This window comes from Periophthalmus magnuspinnatus, chromosome 8, assembly GCF_009829125.3.
Source record: "Periophthalmus magnuspinnatus isolate fPerMag1 chromosome 8, fPerMag1.2.pri, whole genome shotgun sequence".
NCBI lineage: Eukaryota > Metazoa > Chordata > Actinopteri > Gobiiformes > Gobiidae > Periophthalmus > Periophthalmus magnuspinnatus.
The window spans coordinates 3,088,580-3,109,936 of record NC_047133.1 but is presented as its reverse complement, the minus strand read 5'-3'; the positions used below and the strand labels follow the sequence as shown (position 1 = coordinate 3,109,936).

Sequence of the window (21,357 nt, the reverse complement as noted above, 5' to 3'; positions counted from 1 at the left end):
TTGACTACCCCGGTAACCCCGCCCACCACTGTCTGCAGGCGCCACAGATGAATCATTGTGGGGATGATACTGTACGTTAAGACTGTCGCCCCTCCTGTCTGTGCTGCAATGATAACACCAACAAGGGTTCAAGCAAAGACATTCAATTTTAATAATATTAGTAAATAAAACTAAATAAAAAAATAGACATTATTTGAAGGATCTGACAGTTTGTGTGTTACAGTACAAAGCTCACTGTTTCTTGCACCATCTTGACCATTGAAATCACAAAGTAGCATGAAGCGACCGCGACATTCAGACTGATGGTATCTGAGCCAGTGTAGTACACAGTCATAATGTAAACTTTCACATTAGAGTTTTTAAAGAGTTTGTGCTACACGTTTGTGCTGGTTTCAACCGTACCCTCCACCAGGGCCGTACTTCTCCGACTGTCCCGACTGAACTGAAGAATGGACGCACATGGACAAGACCTGGTGCTACACTTCCCAGAGACGCCCATGGGCCCAGAACAGTCTGTACTTTCATTCTGTCCCTGTAGTTTTGTTTTAACACAGCAGCAGTATTTGTCATATGACTATTATTTTTCCAAGGTATAAATAGACTAAAAGTCATTTTCACTAAACTGTTGTGTATAGTCCTGTAATGTTCATGAAATATCTGACAGGGCTGCGGCGTCCCGACAGGAGCCCCGTGTCTCTGTGACAGTGCAGTTAGAGCAGGGACACACAGGACACAGCAGAGGACAGTCATAACTTGTAGGGAAACTCCTGTATAAAGTCTTTGACCACTGTGGTGATGGGCAGCTCTGAAATGTGACCTATGCTCCCGCTCAGCTCCAACACTCTCTTTCTGCACAGCTCCTGCAGAGTGGGCTCCCATTTCCTGTAGGGAACGCTCAGGCTCTTTTTGGGCGAGCTGATGTAATGTTCCAATAGAGCAAAGAGCGATGGGAAGGAGCGCTCGTTTCCAGCCAGGGAGAACCGGTGTTTTTTGTAATCGATGCGCACGCTGACCGGGCCGCTCTTGGAGTGGTAGGACAGAGTGAAGAACACGTCCTTCTGACGACTGTCTCGGATCAGAAAACTGCCCAGAGGAGCCTCTTTGAGCAGACGGTGAGCCTCCTCCACGCCCAGAGGACCCCAGTAGAACCCGCTGCGCTCCAGCTTAGACGCCGTGTCCGTGATGATGTCACAGTCCTCTTTGCAGGAGAAGACTGGGAAATGTGTGAGGTAAACACAGGGCACTGATCTGTGCACCGGAGCAGGAGGAGGGACTCTCTGAAGATCCTCCCAACTGAGGGGGCTCACCGACAGGGACGAAGAGGAGCACAGGGAGGATGAAGAGGACCGAGAGGAGGCAGAGGACGATGCAGAGGATGAAGCAGACGATGATGCAGAGGACGATGCAGAGGACGATGAGAGTGAGCGTGTGCAGTCATGAAGACCTTCCAGGGTGCTGTTGGCTACCATCCTCCATCCAGACCCTCTCCCATCTCTGCCTGCTCCTCTGACATCCTGAAACAACAGAGAGAAGATTCATGAGTCAGAAGAGAGAGAGAAGATTCATGAATGACACAGACAATCTGGAGCCTTATGTCAATATCACTGTCTTTTGTTCTCTCTTTGTTTAAGAAACACACTAGTCCACAGCAGATACTTTTTCCAGTCAGCACTCCTTTTTATTGCTCCAGGTGGTGTAATCCCTCAGGTCTGATCCATAAAAGGCAAATGTTTAATCTGTCACTGGACAAAAAGTTGTAGGAGTGAAGAAGTTTGTCTGCTCGTCCAAAAAGCTTCTTCAGGACTGAAGCAGCAGATTTTACCTTTGGCTTCACTGTTTATCCAGTTTAAAACAATGACGTGGTGCTTGGGTCAAATTACTTCTGATCAATCTGTCCTGTCCCAGTTTAAGACATGAGGACAGGACAAGACAGAACAGGACAAAACAGGACAGGACAAGACAGAACAGGACAAAACAGGACAGGACAGGACAGAACAGAAGAGGACAGAAGAGAACAGAACAGAACAGAAGAGGACAGAAGAGAACAGAACAGAACAGAAGAGGACAGAAAAGGACAGGACAGAAGAGGACAGGACAGAAGAGAACAGAACAGAAGAGGACAGAAAAGGACAGGACAGAACAGAAGAGGACAGGACAGGACAGAACAGAACAGAAGAGAACAGGACAGAACAGAAGAGGACAGAACAGGACAGGACAGGACACACCTGTTACGTTTCAATTAGAATATAACGTGATATAAATGTCACATCCTGACGTGTTTGCAGATGATACTTTCAGTGAATCTTATGAGTGTGTTTTGGTTAAAATAATCTAACAATGAAGCGTTTTAAATCTTACCGTGTTGTTTGTGCAGCACTTTTCACACTTTAAATATCCTTAAATCCACAAAACGCGGCGCGTAATCCCGAGTCTGTGCCGCGCTCCGTCTGTGCGTCTCTTCTAAATGTTTCAGGTCTGAAGGTTCATCTTTTATACTGTCCGTCCTGTGCCTCCTGTGCCTTTAAACTCCGCCCTGCTGCTCTGAGCTGCTCTGTTTATAGTCAGACTGAGCGCTTCTAGTAAACGAAAGTGAAACTTAAGCGTAGCATTCGTTTCAATGCAAATCCTTTACCATGACCAGGGCGCAAACCGCGAAACCACATGACTGTCACAGTACACAAACACACAGTACAAGTACTACACAGTACACATGCTGCACAGCACAAGTACTACACAGTACACATAGTACACATAGTACACATGGCATTACTCAGGACTAGAGGGACTGTGGAGTCTGATGGATCTGACTAACCTGAAAAACTCATCTGAGACATTTCCACTTCCTCTTTATTGTAACAGTGGATCCAACACAATGATACATGTTTTAGAGTCAAGATGATGTCACTGAAAACACTAAGTATGGTCATGTTTAGAGGAGGTGAGTGTCTTATAAAGTGATTCAGTGTCCAGTCAGTACAGACTGAACTAAAATCACAACAAACTCACCAGAAGGACTTTCCACTGGTCCTTGGAGTTTTCCCTTGTGTTTGGGGGACGGGTCTGTGTCAGAGTAAACTGGCTGCATTTATTGTAAAAACATATGTTATGTTTATGTTTTTCAAGTGGGTCCGTGACAACTTTTATTTTGTAATATTTCATTCACTTTTGCTTATTTTATTGCTGCAAACAGACTCAAAGAAAACATATATGTTTCAGGCACTTAATATAAAAATATAACCTGCATGGATCATTATTATATATTTTCTTCATTGTGGGCAACAATATTGATTTAAAAAGGCTTTAAAATAGAAACAGCTCCATTGGTTTCCTGCTCAACACTGCAGAGCGAATAGGCTCCGCCTCTATAGTTTCATTTTAAATTTTAATTTCTGCATTTCTTTTATAAAAATGTCCTATGTGACAAAAGACCAGACTCCATGTCACACGCAGAGGGTTCAATGATACATGTGACACAGAGTCTGATCTTTTTGAATAATCACAGGTGAGAAGTGGGCGGGGCTAAGTGGAAAACAGATTTTTTTTTTTTTTTTTTTCTGAGGAAGCAAGACTCAGCTGCAGGATAATACAGACCCACTCAGTCAAAAGTACAAAATCATAATCAAAATACAACCAGGAGTGAGTTCATCATGATGGACACTGTTATAAAATGGTTATAATTTAATAAAAGTCTAATTTTCTTTAATTTGGCAGCTCATCAGCTCACTGTGTCTGCACTTGGACAAATCCTTTTGATCAAACTCAGAACATGATTTGCAAAGATGTACAAAGCAAGAGCTGTGTTTGCAAAACAGTCGGACACACAAACAGAAAGTTAAGACCAGGAGTGTTTCTAAACAGTTGAATAATATCCTGCAGTGCACGCACAGGGCGGAGGAGCCTTAACTTTCATTTTAACCTTCAGGCTCATTAAGTCAACATGTTTTTCAAGTGCTCAGCTTAAGGCAAAAAGTTGGAGACAGTATCTTTTCTGTGGCTGCAAACAAATATTTTACATCAATTATGATTTTAAAATGTTTAGCAATTTTGTAGAATGTCTGGAATTCTCATATAGATACATTTTGTAAAGAAAATTTGGCGTTAACGTCAGTTTTTAATTATTATTATTATTATTATTATTATTATTATTATTATTATTATTATTATTATTATTATTATGTTAAAGCTGTGATTTGCTTCATATTTATTGACTTTACTTTTGTATTATGCATCAGTATTTGCACCAAAAACAAAAGTGCATCTTACAATAGTAAATGTTGTTTTGGTAAGAATTATGGAATCAGTTATTGTAGTAGTTGCAGTAACAGTTGCAGTAGTAGTAGTAGAAACAGCAACAGTAGTAACATAATAGATTTGAAATGTTGAGTGTAATATAAATAAAATACATTATTATTTATTTATTTATTTATTTATTTAATTTTATTTTATTATTATTTTTATTTGACCACAATCAAACACATGCTATTCTTTATTCTAGCATATTTGAAGTACTTTTTACTTCTACTTGAGTAATGATATTCACTGTTTTGTCCTTTATTTTCTTACAGACTAACGCGCAGCAGAGGATTATCTTGTGAACAGTAAAAACAGCACGGCCCACCACAGATAATATAGAAAGTACTTGTTGATAAGTTGTGTTTTTTAATCCCTCCTATTGACCTTACTTGTCCTTTTGAGATAAGCTACAACTGCAAAGCTGGAGCACACTTTGCTTTTTTTTATTTTTTTATCTGCAAGGTCTGCATGCAATCTACAACTACAAAACGTGGTAATACAACTATTATTATACATCTTGCAAGGTTTTTTTTGGAAATATTGTTGATAACCTTGCATATCAGCGCAAAATACGTCCTTGGTTGTTTTGTTTTTTTTCTCTAGGGCCTCTCCATGAGTTTCATTTCTTTGTAACTGGGCTGTGACGTGAGCTGCCTGTGTGTTCAGCAGACGGGTCATGTGTGCAAAAAGAGACACAGCAAAACTCATAATCACAAGCATACGACCCAAATGCATTTACGAGTGAGCGTGCAGGCGAGAAACGGTAACTTAGGCCCGCGCTTTCCAACAAAGGGGTGCATTGTTTAGGAAATCTTGACTTTCACTTCGTTTTATAGAGTTGGATCAGTTGCAAAAGTTAATAAGTAATGACGAGTACGATCCAGATTTCATTAATTATTGCTGGCTGTGTCATATTTAAATGTAAACGCAATGCAAAATCATGAAAGTAAGTCGTCTAAATTCACAAAGAAACCATAAAGTGTGGTATTTTCACGAATGCAACAAACAGATGCAGATGGGTTTTAGTAGTTCTGTATATTAAAGGTGCAAAATGTGCCTTGTCGTCATGGAGATGTTATTGCTTTGCCTGGTAAGCTCTAAGTAAAGTATCTGTGTAATCCCTCAGTCGTCAGGTCTGAAGTTAAATCTGTCAACTGGACGAAAAGTTGCAGGAGTGGAGACGCTTCGCTGCTCGTCCAAGCCACTTATTTCTGTCTCGCGTTTATCTGTTCATACGTGTTTTGTTGAATTTAAAAAAGGAAGGATAAATAAACTTCTACCATTACAAGTTTATTAACGTTTCCTGACTCCATGTTCTCAAGTTGCATTCACATTTGTCCTGGTTTGAACCCAGATAAGTGTCAGATGTCGACTTTGTTTGATGTTACTTTCGTCCTGGTCTATTCCGGGTTTAGTCCCAGTTTAAAGTTTTATCATTACGGGACACATATACAAAGCTGAGCGGCAATTGAGGGACCTGTGTGTTTATTACAACCACTAGACTTTTACTCACGCTCACATCCCGGGACGCATTAAATATTTGAGATGGATAGTCAGTAAACTTTCAAAAATGTACAGTAAAAAGTACTTTGGACACGCCTGCCACACACAAACACAAACCATACCACAAAAAAAACCCACAACTTTATCATATTTCTTGCACCAAATCCAGAGCTTTGTTATCAAGTGTTTATAAAAAATGCAATTCACTTCACTGCAGTAAAGACAAGGCTTAACCAACTTCCCTGTCAGGAAAACAGGAACATCCTTATTCAGTTTTATTATAACTACTATTGCACAACAGTTGTCTTCTTATAAAACGCGACATAACAGATAAATAATAAATAATAAATGACCTCATAGTTTGAAACGCAGCAGGTACACAGCTACTCCACCTTCATATTTGAAATCCCTTAGTAAAACTTCAATTTCACAGTTACACGCACAAATGTTTTTTCTTAAATAGTTCAATATTATCTAAAGCTGCATTTACTTTTCTGTTGGGTGTTTGCCAGCTGCTTGTCTTCACAGAGGTTGGAATCTCACACATCATAGTCGGCGCTTTTATCGCTCAGAAACCTGTATTTTTAATTGGTCGCCACTTTTCAGATCTGAAATTTAACTGTTGACCTGAAATGCTGTCACTTGCTTAGAAATAAATAAGATTAACACTGTGCTTCTCCAAAGATTCCTCATCTCGCATGACTTTATCTTGAAATACTTCTGTCCTTTTGCTTTTACTTCTCTCGCACGTACAAGGGACTGATCATAAACACGGGGATGTTATTATTATAAGGATGTTACGCAACTAAACTGTGTACAACTTAAATAAAAGCTCATGTAATAATAAGCCAAACATGTTTTAGACGTAGCTGCAAAAATATATATTAGAGTTTTATCACCGCACAATTTCATCACAATAAAACCGTGATGAAATTGACTTGCGTTTTGTAAATTTGGCAACGACAACGCGCTTTTGTTCTAAATCATTTCTTCCAGAACCTGTAATTGATTTGTAAATTATACTGCTGAACAACCAACGTAATAAATCACCCAAATAAAAGCTTCTTACAATGCTAACGAAGCTACATGCGAAACAACGTCAAAAATGCTATCTGAACCTGCGCCTTTTTAAACAATTTCACATGATTTCAGACGTTAGATCACATGTATCAAACTCAAGGCCCGGGGGTCAAATGCGGCCCGCCATGTCATTTTATGTGGCCCGTGGCAAGGTAAATTTAAATGTATGACGTCATAAAATGTCAGTTTATCAGGAGTTACGCAGTTACACAGACATATTTTTTTATATCTTTGCAAATCTGAGACGAACCATTTTGCTGAAATTGAGTTTGACACCCCTGCATTACATCATAACCTACTTGACCAAATCTAGTAATCCCAGTCATTTATCAGAACCAAACTGCAATTAAGAAAGTGAAAGCGCAAATGAAATTAGCTTCGTAAGAATCCCAACTATCTGTAGAGATTGTTTTATTGTTTTCCAAGAACCTCGCCTGTATCTGCTAAACAAGAAGTGTGTCCAGTGACCTATGGATCCCAGGGAATCGCTGTCAAAGTAAAAGCAGAGGGTTTGGCTTTTTGGGACAATGGTTGAATGGTTGAATGTTTTTTGACCCTCGCCCCACACTGTACTCATGCTTTGAAGAGCGGTCCAGATTAGCGACACAATGGGACACGTTAATCATCATTTTTTTATTAGCTTTACAAACACAGGGCCTGACATTTGCGTGAACAGGGTCGAACCGTAGAATCATTTTTCTTTTGGTTTAGTGAAAAGCTGTAAAGACTCTGATGTTGACAATGGCCTCGCTGCACATTATTTCTTTTGACAGTTGACAGTAGAGGGTGTTACACTTAACTTCAGGACTATTATACCTCACATAGGCTTTACTTTTTAATACACTATTCATTTAAAAGTCAGAACACAGACAGAAATGTTGAGTTCAACCTAAGCTGCTTCGACATATTGTGCTTTTGTCGGCCGTATAGTTATAATCTATGACACTCGTGGATAATTATTAGTTATAAGTTACATTTTGGTCATTTAAAACTGCAATATTGATCTAAAATGACTAAAACAACAACAACAACAATAATAATAATAATAATAATAATAATAATAATAATAATAATAATAATATGGTCAAAAGCTCTGAAGTTTATTTTTGCACAATCGGTCTCCTTTAAGTTTTATAATCTGATAAGGATTTGGTAAGATGCTTTTATTTCTTCATTAAACTCATTATTTTCTATTTATTTTTGGTTTAGTCCAGAGGCGTCAAACTCATTTTCACCGAGGGCCACATCAGCAAAATGGCCGCCATCAAGGGCCAGATGTGACTGTGCGGCAGAGTAAATGTCACTAAATGTAACCGAATGTCATGTAAAATAAATGTAACTACTTTTAAACTTGTTAAATAACTGTTTCTGTATTTATTACTTATTCAAGTTGCAAATATTACATATCTGCGTATGTGAATTTTCTGATAAACTGACATTTTTAAAAGTGTGGATCTGGTCAGGACCTTCAGCTCTGCTTCAAAAACAGACTTTTTAAGCCTTTTAATTATTGTACAATGTGTTGTTTTTCTTGCAGACTCACTTTTTAATACTTAGCTCCGTGTTTGGTGTCAAAATGTCGACGTAGATTGTACCGACCGCGCCTCATAACACAAAAAACATACAGATTTTCTCCTTAAAGCACAAACTTGTATTCACCTTTAGCATCTTTCTTGAAACTGCCTTCTACACCAAAAATGTTTCTCTTCCTGAACAATTTGGGATGATTATTTGCAAATATTTCTCAGTGTCACTTGTTGGGAAAATCTCATTCGTTTATTGTCAGTGCAAACATTAAAGCAGCATAGACTTATTTTAAAATGACAGTCAATCCTTAATTTACCTTCTCGCGGGCCACATAAAATTATGTGTCGGGCCGCATTTGGCCCCCGGGCCTTGAGTTTGACATATGTGGTTTAGTCCATCCACTATAACCCAGTCCAGGGCCACATCTGCATCAAGGGCCAGATGTAACTAAATGTAAACAAATTTGGTGTAAAGAAAAATGTAATTACGTTTAGTGTCCGGTCTCACCTGCTCAAACCTTCAGCACCGCTTCAAAATCACAACCTCTGAAAAAGACTCAACCACAACAGAGCGAGTTTCACTGACGCATGTTTTTGGTAGTGGCTTTTGTGAACGTTTTCTGCTGAGATTATAGCTGTTTAACTCTTGGACCATTTGTTATTTTTCTTGCAGGTTAACTTTTGCAGCTCAGCTCTGTGTTAAACGTCAAAATTCTGATGTAGATTGTATTTTTTTTGACAATGACATTGACCCTGCCTCTTGACACAAAAAACATACAGGTTTTTCTCCTTTTGAAGAACAAACTTGTATTCAAATTCACACCTTTCCTGAAAATGCCTTCCAATGCCGACAATTTCCTCTTCCTGAACATTTTGGGATCATTACTTGCAAATATTTCTCAGTTCCACTCGACGCAGCAGAGACTTATTTTAAAATGACACTCATGCCTTTTATTTTACGATCTCGCTGGCCACATAAAACGACATGACGGGCCACATTTGATCCTTGAGCCTTGAGTTTGACCCACGTGACCTAGTCCAACAATGATTAATGACTGTACAAGTAATTACTGCCAGGAAACTCCCTTTTACAAACAACACATTTACAATACTGGCCTCTATCCAAGTTCTACAAAGCCCAGTCTGATGCAAAGACATGCAAAGACACACAATCACACAAACCGCTTAATCTATACAAACAACATCCTCAAACATTTCCCATGCAGGATTTGCACATGATGTTACTTCAGAGCGAGTGCATTATAGCTTTTAAATGAACAAATGTCCTCAAAATGTCGCCTATAAACTGGAAAGTGAAACATAAAATGAACGACAATCTGACAATCTGAGTTTTGCAGTGTTTTTTGTTGTTTTATTTTGTTTTCTTTCATTAAAATTTGGAGATTTGTTTCATTGTTTTCAAATATAACATTTTTTTTTCCAGCCCTGTAACACATTTTAAGATAAGATAAGATAAGATACGCCTTTATTAGTCCCACAGTGGGGAAATTCCAGTATTGCACCGCACTGTTAAAGAACAGAATAAAATAAAAATAATTTTAAAAATAGACTTAAGAGTTGTATTAAATCATTTAGCACGTGTGGCTACGGTCAACATGGCACTAACAGATGTACTGCACTGGACAAAAGAGCACAGTGAACGTTTACGGATCAGATCAGTGTTTCTCAAACTGTAGTGCATGTGGTGCTTCAGGTGACACTTGGACAGGTCTTCAGTTTGAGGGTTTGCCAGATTTAGAGCTCATTTTATCCACTTTTTTGTCCTCCTTTGGATCATTTCTTGCCTAAAACTACAGTGGAAAATGATTTGATTTACATCTGGTGGTTCTCAGAAATCCAGATGTTTTCTTTGGTGGAACCTGATGTGAAAAGTTTGACTGACAGACTGAAACCAAGAATGAATTATGTTGAATTTTGGTCATCTCTAAGTGTGCAAGTTTTAGTTTCTATCCACGTTGCTCAGTTTCAGAATAATCTCCATGCAGACAAAGAGCAGTTTTCCTGTATTTGTAACGTGTGGATTAAGCCAACTTTAAAGAATGTTCATCCTGGAGCTTATCCATGACTAATGTTTACCCATCCTTTGTACATAAGTCATATATTGCGTATACTTGTACAATGAAAGAGGATGGAGCAGCTGCAGAGGACGGTTGATGAAACATATCTTTTACTGTAAAAGGAGTTGCTCAGTGAGTTAAGTTAAAACTGAAAACTGAAGACCTCTCCAACTGAACCCAAACATCCTCACCATTTTGGAGAAATGCTGATCCCAACAAGTTATTGCTTCCTGTTCACTTTTCTTTTTCTGGGAAGAGCGGCTCAAGTCTTCCTATCAGTTTTCATTTTATGTAGCCTTGCCTGTTTTATAGAAGCATTTTTATAGATGTTATGAGCCTTGCTAGTAATATCTTTATTTATGTATTTATTATATTAAATTATATTATATTATATTATATTATTATTATTATTATTTGATTTATTTATGTTTCATTACTCATGCATTTACTCATTTTATATTATTATATTTTATTTTTTCATGCATTATTATTATTATTATTATTATTATTATTATTATTATTATTATTATTATAATATTTCTTATTTATTTATTTATTTATTTATTTATTTTTATTTTTATTTTTTTCAAAGGTATTGAAAGAGACATATATTTAAATAAATGTGTTTTTTAACAGTGGGCTATTTCATTAATTCAATTTAAAGTCAACGTAAACTCTGCTACTTCCATTTTTTATCCAGTACTCACATCTAGGCTACACTCTTGTCTTTCCCAATGGACCCAAACACTCTCCCGCAGTCCTCAAACGACATCTATCTCCCATTCGCATTAAAATGATAATCGTCTCCATTCTGCAGCTGTGAACTGTTCCTCTGTCCTAGTTTCTATCGCACGAACGAGCAGCAGACACAATACCAGGTGTAATTCTGGACCTCCACGCTGCGGTCGTGTCTGTCTGCGTCTGAAGCGGCGTGTTTTCTCGGAATCTGAAAGTGAAACTGCAGCGTTCTCTCTGAAATCTGCCTAGCAACAGTTTTCGGCGCGCTGACGGACGTTTTTATTGGCTGATTTTCTCCACGTGACTTTAATAACAAATAACAGATCACTGGTGTAAAATAATAGGGCAAGTTTTATGTTAGTTAAAAAAAAATAAGTCAAAAACATTATCTGGAAATTGCGGTGACCTTTTCAGACCAGTTCCAAGATACTTTAGTCACAGTATCAGTTAACTTTAGGAAATTTTAGAAGTTCAAAATAAAAAGGCCATCGAAAAGTGGAAGTTTTGGCTTCCCCAAAACTTCATAACCTTTAATAATGAGTCAGACGTAAACTGTGGAAAGAACTTTTCTCTATCAACTATCAGACATGACGAATATAATCGTGTGTGTGTGTGTGTATATGTATGTAGGGGTGTGTGTGTGTATGTATGTGGGGGGGGTGGGTGTGTGTGCGTGCGTGTTTGTGTGGGGGTGTGTGTGTGGGTGTGTGCATGTATGTGTGTGTGTATGTATGTATGGGGGGGGTGTGCGTGTGTGCGTGCGTGTGTGTGTATGTATATAGGTGTGTGTATGTATGTATGTATATGTGTGTATATGTATGTATGTTTGCTTATATGTGTGTATATGTTTGTGTATATATGTGTGTATGTTTGTGTATATGTGTGTGTATGTATGTATGTGTGTATATTTGTGTGTGTATATGTATGTATGTTTGTGTATATGTGTGCGTATGTTTGTGTGTATATGTGCATGTATTTGTGTGCATGTGTATGTGCATGCATGTGTGCGTAGGGGTGTGTATGTGTGTATGTGTGTATATGTATGTATGTGTATGTATGTGTGTGCTGTCTTGTTTTTGTTTTTTTGTTTTCTTTTTTGTCTTGTTTTTTAACTCTTGCAGCAAAATTATGCAATAAAGTTAATATTGTTGATGTAATCATTTTACTTTATTTCATTACTTGTTCACTCAAGTAAATATATAAGTAAATATAAAAGTAAATATAGAAGTAAATATAAAAGTAAATAAAAGTAAATAAAAGTGTTCATTTGTGCTAAAAGTGACAGGTTAAACAACTAATTTCACATTATTCTATTTATATTTTTTGCTAAAATATCAAACCTCTGAAGTTCATAATGTAACTTTTTGGTTGGACATGAGCAGCACAAAGCGTCCTACCGCTGCACTTTTTTTGCTTTACTGCCACAGACGGATGTAAAACGATAATAAATATGAACCATGTCACTAAACAAAGTCGCTTTTCTCTTAATTGTCATTATAACCTGTCATTTGCACATGAAGCTTCCTGGCAAACAGCGGTGGAGGGGAAGGGGGGGGGGGCGTGATACTGTTTTGGGTCTTCTCTTTCCACTAAACGGAGTCATTACAGCCCCAACACACCACCTACCACACACACACCTACACACACAGAAGCACACACTCCCCCTCACCGCAGCTCTGTGGTCACGCCCTATATCACTCACTCTTTCATGAAGTCACATGACCTTCTGCCATGTGCGGTGCTGCGTCAGACACATCAGGCTGTCTAATCAGGACGTCTTCAAATAGTGGAAAACAAATGGTTTGGCTTCTAGGAACACATTTATAGGACTTTTTAATTGTGCGTTGCAGTAGTTGTAATGTGTTGTAATCTGTATTTGTGGTGTAGCCCTCAACCAACCTCCTTCAGAAGATAAAACAATACAATTAAATAAGTGGCAGTATTTCTTGTATCTTTTTTTTAATTTTTATCGCTGTAAAACTTTTGAACTCGAGCAGCTTGCAGTCCTGGTTATTAAAGGTGATCTGTGTAACTTTTCCTGTGCCGAGACGCTATTACCGGTACATGCCTGGCAGGTTTGGCAGCATGGAATTTAACTCCACAAAGATAAACACGTGACACGACCAGCTCCCAGAGACAATGCATCTTAGTCAGGGTAAAATTAAACGATAATGTCATACTATAACATTTCTGGCTACGCAAGAATATCACCATGGAGACAAGCAAGCGGCAGATAGAAGTCTTGAACCATCGTGTTAATAATCATCTTCAGTCCATGGTAGTGAGCTGTGGGGTTCCTCAGGGGTCAATCGTAGGACCACTGTTGTTCAACCTCTACATGCTTTTTCATTTTAATATAAATTTTATGATGATTTTCTGTGATTATGTTTTGATTTGTGTGATTTTAGTGTCCTTCTAATTCTGTATAGCACTTTGTGTACGAATTGTGCTATACAAATAAACTTACTTTGCCACAGTAGAGACACACCGACGCAGCTTTTTCAGTTTCAACACTTATTTCGATACTTTTGCTTTAAATATCTGCTGATACCCGATGACCGATACTAGTAAAGAAACTGAAAAAAACTATTATTTACTTAAAACAAAAATTAACCTCCTGAGACCTGGTGTCCTCATCTGTGGACAACACATTTTGGGTTGTTCAGGCCACAGTGCAATTTTTTAGAAGAACAGCAACAAGAACATGTTCATTTTTTTATATTTCTAAGAGTTTGGAATATTTATTTATTTATTTATTTATTTTATTTTATTTTTAATTTTTTTGTTTTAATTTTTTTTATTTATTGTATTTTTATTTTTTTTTATTTTTTTTATTTAAAGGCATATGTCTTCCTGTACCTGTCAACAGCACAAATGAGACACATTGTTCCTAGAGGCACAATTGTTTCTCATTTTGTTTTTTACACAAAATGTATGTGTTCAAGCAGTTAATAGTTTTTGCAAATAAAGTCCTGCAAGAGCTCGGGTCTCTGGAGGTTAAAAAAGACAAAACTGATACAAACGTGTTATGTAGCTACTAGTTATCTATAAAGCAGCTTTGTGTAAGTAAAAACTCAAACATTATGAGACTTTCTGAGCCAGTTCCAATCAGGAAATAGTCTTTATATTACATCAGTTTAAATTATTACTGATATTTAGAAGCCGATGTCCGATCCAGCTAATTTTCCAGTATCGGCGGTGTATCCCTAGTCCATATCTCCATTTTTACTCACAGTCCGATCTGGGAATTCACCGAGTATTTTGCCAAAACTGGGTCATGTGTGAGTTTTTAATTTCCCAGGTCAAGAACTAAAATCACCACGCCTGTGCTCCCTTTGAAACGCTATCACTTTCTTTCCTTTAGCATTGGGCCGTGATGTATTTTTTTAACACTTCCTTAATTGTTAGTGTCATTTTCATTTATAACCTTCAGTTCAGTTCATGCAAAACGACTAAATGTGACGGACAAACAGCAGAAAATGAAATTCGGCAGAACTTTTTGAATAAAATTTACGGCATTTCAATTCCCGTGCACCTGTTCTTCTGTAAATATCCAGTTTCGGTTTGAGTTCCATAAAATGTTGATCTGAAAGTGATGAGTTCTGAGTAGTTAATAAAAACACTACTGCTAGGAACAATAGCGTTACTGTGGCTATTTGGGCTCAACAGTAGCTCCGTCTGACCAAACAGGGAAATGCAACTAGTCACAAATTATCAAGAAATTCTAGGGAAGAGGATATGGAATTTACAGTAACTGGGTGGTTATTTATACGGCTTAATTTCTCTGTTGGAGCGATTTGTTTGTGGTCACAGTGAGAGAGGCGTGTAGTGACAGGATAAACAGGCCTCATCGGGAACCAAAGCTTTGTTTTTATTGTACAACGGTGGGATTGGTTAGTCCAGTCTTACTCAGTCCGCCAGGAAGTAGTGGAATAACATGATTTCAAAATACGATTAGATTTCTATACAAAGTTTATTTTAACAGACTGGTTGACAGCATTTTGTGAGACAAGTTCATATGACATGTTTTTCTAGTTGTGGCTTAGTTTGGTAGGACAGTATCTATGGTACAAGGCAAGTTTATATGTACAGCACAATTTGTACACAAGGCAATTCAAAGTGTTTTACAGAATGAAAAAGATATTAAAATCACAATACAACAGCTGCATTAAACTGTAACACTGATTCTCCATGTTTAGTCCTGACTCTGGAACCAGCAGGAGGCCGGTCCCTGAAGTCCTCCTCATGTGAGATGGTTCATGTGGCTCTAACATATGGAAGATGTTCTTTGGTGCTGGTCCATGGAGAGACTTGTTCACACGGAGCTGCTTTAAAGTCTCTGAGCCACAGGAGCCGGAGACCTGAGCCACAGGACACGTGAGAAGTACTTCCTGGTTCTAGACCTGAGCCACAGGACACATGTGTGAAGTACTTCCTGGTTCTAGACCTGAGCCACAGGACACATGTGTGAAGTACTTCCTGGTTCTAGTCCTGACCCGAGCAGCAGTGTTCTGGATGTTCTGGATGTTCTGTTCTGTCTTAAGGCTCGTTTGGAGAGTCCAGTAAGCAGGACGTTACAGTCGTCTAAACTACTGCAGTTTACCTATGACTTTTGACATGTTTTTAGATGGTAAAAAGCTGCAGATGTTACTGATTTGATGTGTCTGTTAAAGTTCAAGTCTGAGTCCATTATTACCTCTAAATTTCTTGCCTGTTTTAAAGGTTTTAGAGAGAGACTAGAGGTGACTGCTGACACTTTCTCTATGTTTCTGTGGGTCAAAGATGATGACTTGAGTCTTGTCTGAGTTTATCTGGAGAAAGTTGTTTTCCCTCCACACACTGATCTGTTGGAGTGAGTCAGACTGAATCCACTGGTCCATATTCACCTGCTGCAGTGACACATAGACCTGTTTTTACGACATTCAGTCAGCAATAAAAACAACTGTAATTGAAGATATACATGTTTAACACCGTGGAACATTACAATAATAACATCTCTACAGCGACAAGCGGGACCTCTCACCAGAAAAGTTACATCATGTGCCTTTAAATATATTATGTTTTAGTGAAGTTAGTCTACCTTATGAAATATGTGGTTTTAAATCTGGTGATTTAAAAAAAAGTGATAAAATCCAATGTTGCATGTACTGACAAAAATGAAAGTGTGTTTGTAGGAATAAGGCAATCTGTGTAATTTCAGAATAATGTACAGGAATTTTTACACTGACAGATTACTTCCTCAGAGAACACGAAGCAATGAACCGAGATCAGTTCAAAGGTTGAAATGTACGTCATCTGAAACAAAATGTGCAGATTTTACATTCCAGTCCGGTCAAGGGTTATGAAGTGTGATAGCATTTGAATCATGATGTGAAAGGATATTAAAGAAAAATGTGCTTTCCTTGGAATAAAAATAGTACAAATTTTGTTCACATTTCCTGTAAGGAGATAACACCCAGTCTTACTAAAACTAATCTGCAACATCTTTATGTAAAACGTAATTTTTAATGAAAGATTTATCTGTCTCTTTTAGCCAAAACCTGGCCAGGCCAACACACAGATAAGACAATTCTAGTGGGACCAACTCCATCCAACTTAATATGCATCTGAAACACAAGCAAAGAAAAGGGGTGTATGTGTGTGTGCATTTTTAGAGGTAATTTAATTACTCTTAGGTTGTCATTTATGGTGATTTCATCTTTTGAGTATGTTTCCTTTAAAATGGAGCTAAAACAATCCCCCTCCATACTCTACTTAGTCATATACAAACCTCCCCAGCACTGTCTGAGTTTTATTGATGATTTTACTGAGATGCTTTCACTCATTTGCACAGACTTTGATGGTTTAGTCATTACAGGTGATTTTAATGTACATGTGGATAATGTGTTTGACAGAAACACTAAAGAGCTCCGTTCTGTCCTTGAAACCTTTGGTCTGACTCAGCATGTCAGCGAGCCCACCCACAACAGAGGACACACTCTGGACCTGCTCATTACAAAAGGAGTAAATATTTCAAATGACATTGTGGTGGATGTTGCTCTGTCTGATCATTTCTGTGTCTTCTTTGACCTGTCTGTTATTCCCAAACCAGCGGCTGGTCCTGCAGTTGTTCAAAGGAGACACATAAATGATAAAACAGGTGCACTGTTCATGGAAATGATACACTTTGAAAATGCCTCTCTCATGTTCTAATGTTGATTTGTTGAACTCTGTGACTTCAAGTGTTTTGAATGTTCTGGACACCGTTGTCCTAATGGAGGTATGATAGGCACAGAAGAGGGAGTGCCGGAGGACCGAGTGGAAATGGCGCAAGTCAAAGCTCCAGGTCCATTATGAGATTTACAGAAAGAAAAAAAAAAAAAGAAAAGATGCTGAGATACACCCACAGTTTATGTAGAACAAGGGAGAGGTATTTGTCAGACATTATTGGAAGCTGCAGTAACAACGTGTCCTGTTTACAATAGTAAACAGATTGACACACCCTCTAATTTCCACATCTATGAGTTTGCAGTTTTCTTTAATGACAAGGTTCAGGGAATTAAAAATGTCATCAATTCCACAAGAATTGATAGAATCAGATCTATGTGTCACTGCAGCAGGTGAATATGGGCCAGTGGATTCACTCTGACACTGCATCCAACAGGTCAGTGTGTGGAGGAAAAACAACTTTTTCCAGATAAACTAAATAAATCATCATCTTTGTCCCACAGAAACATGGAGAAAGTGTCAGCAGTCACCTCTGGTCTCTCTCTAAAACCTTCAAAACAGGCAAGAAATCTAGAGGTAATAATGGACTCAGACTTGAACTTTAACAGCCACATCAAATCAATAACATCTGCAGCTTTTTAACATCTAAAAACATGTCTCAAAATCAGACTTAAAGAGACTTATCCTGCATTTGTCTCGTAGGTTAGACGACTGTAACGTCCTGCTCACTGGACTCTCCAAACGAGCCTTAAGACAGACCAGAACATCCAGAACACTGCTGCTCGAGTCCGGACTAGAACCAGGAAGTACTTCACAGCAGCTCGGTGTGAATAAGTCTCTCCATGGCCCAGCACCAAAGAACATTTCCCACATGAGCCACATGAACCATCTCACATGAGGAGGACTTCCTGGGTAGTCCTCGGTAGTGTCAAACAAATCCCAGATGGTTTACTAATTGATATTAAAGTTTAGGCAGGTATTGCTACTGAAAAACACACACATATGAAGGACACAGGTTGAATAGTTAATAGTTTTGGGTGGATTCATATTTATCTTTTTTTGGTCCTAGTTTTAGCCCTTTTTTAGTCCAAATGCAGACTTAGTTCAGTCCAGTTCTAGTCTTGGTTTAGTTCCAGGTTTAGTTTATGTCCATTATTTTGTTTTGGAAAAAAAAGAAAAAACAACAACATTCTAGTGTATCACAAACTGGTGTTTAATTATCATTGTGGTGTTGAAATCTGCATCATGTGTGGAGCATATTTCTCAAAATCAAAATCCTGTCCTGTGTTAGTCCTGAACTAGTCCTGGGTTAGTCTTAGGTTAGTCCTGCTCTGGGTTAGTCTTGGTCTAGTCTTGGGTTAGTCCTGGGTTAGTTCTGGTCTGGGTTAGTCCTGGGTTAGTCCTGGTCTGGGTTAGTCCTGGGTTAGTCCTGGTCTGGGTTAGTCTTGGGCTAGTCTTGGGTTAGTCCTGGGTTAGCCCTGGTCTGGGTTAGTCCTGGTCTAGTCTTGGGTTAGTCCTGGGTTAGTCCTGGTCTGGGTTAGTCCTGGTCTAGTCTTGGGTCAGTCTTGGCTTAGTCCAGGGTTAGTCCTTGTCGGGGTTAGTCCTGGTTAGTCCTGGTCTGGGTTAGTCCTGGTCTAGTCTTGGGTCAGTCTTGGGTCAGTCCAGGACACGTTCTGTCTCTACAAACAGAGCAAAGTCTATTGTGCTGGTGTTAGTGAAACTTTAACCCTAAAAGGACTGTGACTGGACCAGATGCAGGGACATTGTGCTTATCATTTTGTGTTGCTATGGTTACGATATATGAAAGTAATAGTGAGAAAAGGCCCACCCACTGGCCATAATCTTCTGCACAATCTGTCACACAGGAAATTATAATGTGGTTATTAATATCAGTGATTCATATCTGCTTCCACTACACAACATGTTACCAAGAAATACAGTCATAGAATGATTTGCTCTTTTGTTGACTTTTGAAGGTAACTTCCCTGTGAAATATTTATACGACAAAGGCTGAGCAATGACATCATATCTGAATGAACATAGGTGCTGTTGCATTTTAGATGGAATTTTTGTATTGATGACATAGATAGAGGAATCCCTATTTTTATTTATTTTTTTACTTTTTATGTCAACCTTTTGGTATTAGACTGATGTAATACTATGATGAACTATGAGCGCATATTTGATCTTACCAAACAAAGTAATATTTAGAGGACTAGAGACATAATGGTCACAGGATAAGCAGTGGTGTAAAGTAGTAAAGTACCATTCTAAAGTCAATTTTAAAGTAGATACATTAGTGGTACTTTTACTTAACTACATTCGAGAGCAGTATCTGTACTTTCTACTCCATTATATTTTGACCAGGACTGAAAAGTAAAAGTATTTTTTATTATAGTTCGAGACGTGCTGAAAAGGCCGAGGGATTTATTTTAACGTGTTCGTAGTTTGAGCAAACATAAATATACAAATGCACAAAATACATCTACTTTTTACTCTTTAAGTACATTTTTAATACTTTTTCATATCATAATTTTAGTTTTTTTTTGTTTTTTTGTTGTTTTTTTTGCTCTTCTTCTTCCGCCACGACTGCAGAAAGGTAGTTGAAATAAAATGGAATTATGTTGAAATACAATTAACTGGACCTAAGTGCGTAGAATAGGTCCAGTCATTGGGAGTGGTGATTCTGCAGAAACAGTCATATTTTCGTATTACAGAAGTATTTGTACAAGTGATGTGTTCCAAAGAAGAATTGAAGGAAACAGATGCCAAGTGCAATGGTTATTCATAATAATCTACACAAAATGAATGTGTAATTTCTTTATAATTTGGGGGTAACATAATAAATAGCTCTGTGACCTCACAGTGGGAAAGATTGAGTAATTGATTTTGTGGATTTATAAGGTTTGTTTGTTTATTCTAGGTTAGTTTTTCTCATTAACATCCACAAAAATCCAGGGGTGTCCATAGTTTTTTCATCAGTGGTTGGTAAAATGTTTGATATTGGATTAATAGTTAATAATAGGTTCAAAACACATGACCTCTATCCTCAGAAATCTCCCCCAGCGCATCCAGTTTAAGCCCCTCATCATTGTGTACAAGTCTCCACCCTCCTCTCTGAGCTCCACCACCACCACCACCACCACACAGACACCCATGCTCTCCCGTCTCCCCATATCACGAATAAACATAAGACCAGGAGGGACAGGGGCTTCTCCGCTGCTGCCCCGACACTCTGGATCCCCCTGACCCAAACACATCAGAGACTCATCCACACTCATCACCTTCAAAAAAGCACTCACCTGTTCAAAACTGTCTTCAAATAACTCCTTTTTAAAAATTTCATCTCCTTTTTTATCTGCTGTTTTCATTTGTTGTGTCTGTCTGTGTTTTTCATGTTTCTCCCCGTGTCTGGATGGGTTTCCTCCGGGTACTCCGGTTTCCCCCATCAACCAAAACATGAACGCCCTTCGAGACAACTGTTGTTGTGATTTTAGGCGTTACAAAAATAAATGAATTGAATTGAATTGTCTTGCATTGTGGGAAGCATCTTTGAGTGTCCTGAAAAGAGCTATAAAAGTGTTATGTAGGCTTTTATTTTATTTTTCGTTTTGTTTTATTTTAATTTTTATTTTATTATTTTTTATTTTTATGTTTGTATTTATTCATTCATTTTATTTATTTATTTATTATATATTATATATTATATATATATATATATATATATATATATATATATATATATATATATATATATATATATATATATATATATATATATATATATATATATATATATATATATATATATATATATATATATATATATATATATATATATATATATATATATATATATATAGTAAAGTTGTAGGCCAAAACATTGCTCTAAATAAATACATCTTTGTCCTACATCCTAGGCATTTTATAGT

At 37.8% G+C, this 21,357-nt stretch overlaps 1 protein-coding gene across 2 annotated transcripts; it reads right to left on the bottom strand.

Moving 5' to 3' along the window:
* Positions 1-134: 134 nt before the first annotated feature.
* On the bottom strand, positions 135-11,341 carry socs1a (suppressor of cytokine signaling 1a). Of its 2 annotated transcripts, none has more exons than XM_033970597.2 (2): positions 2,359-2,571; positions 135-1,514 (listed from the first exon to the last, which is right to left on the bottom strand). In XM_033970597.2, exon 2 carries the CDS (start codon positions 1,467-1,469, stop codon positions 747-749), a length of 723 nt encoding a protein of 240 aa, XP_033826488.1. In that variant the 5' UTR covers positions 1,470-1,514; positions 2,359-2,571; the 3' UTR covers positions 135-746. The 2 variants fall into 2 exon arrangements, with proteins under 2 accessions (XP_033826488.1, XP_055079718.1); XM_055223743.1 differs by lacking the exon at positions 2,359-2,571 and adding an exon at positions 11,188-11,341 and having other exon boundaries at positions 193-1,514.
* Between the last annotated feature and the right edge of the window lie 10,016 nt (positions 11,342-21,357).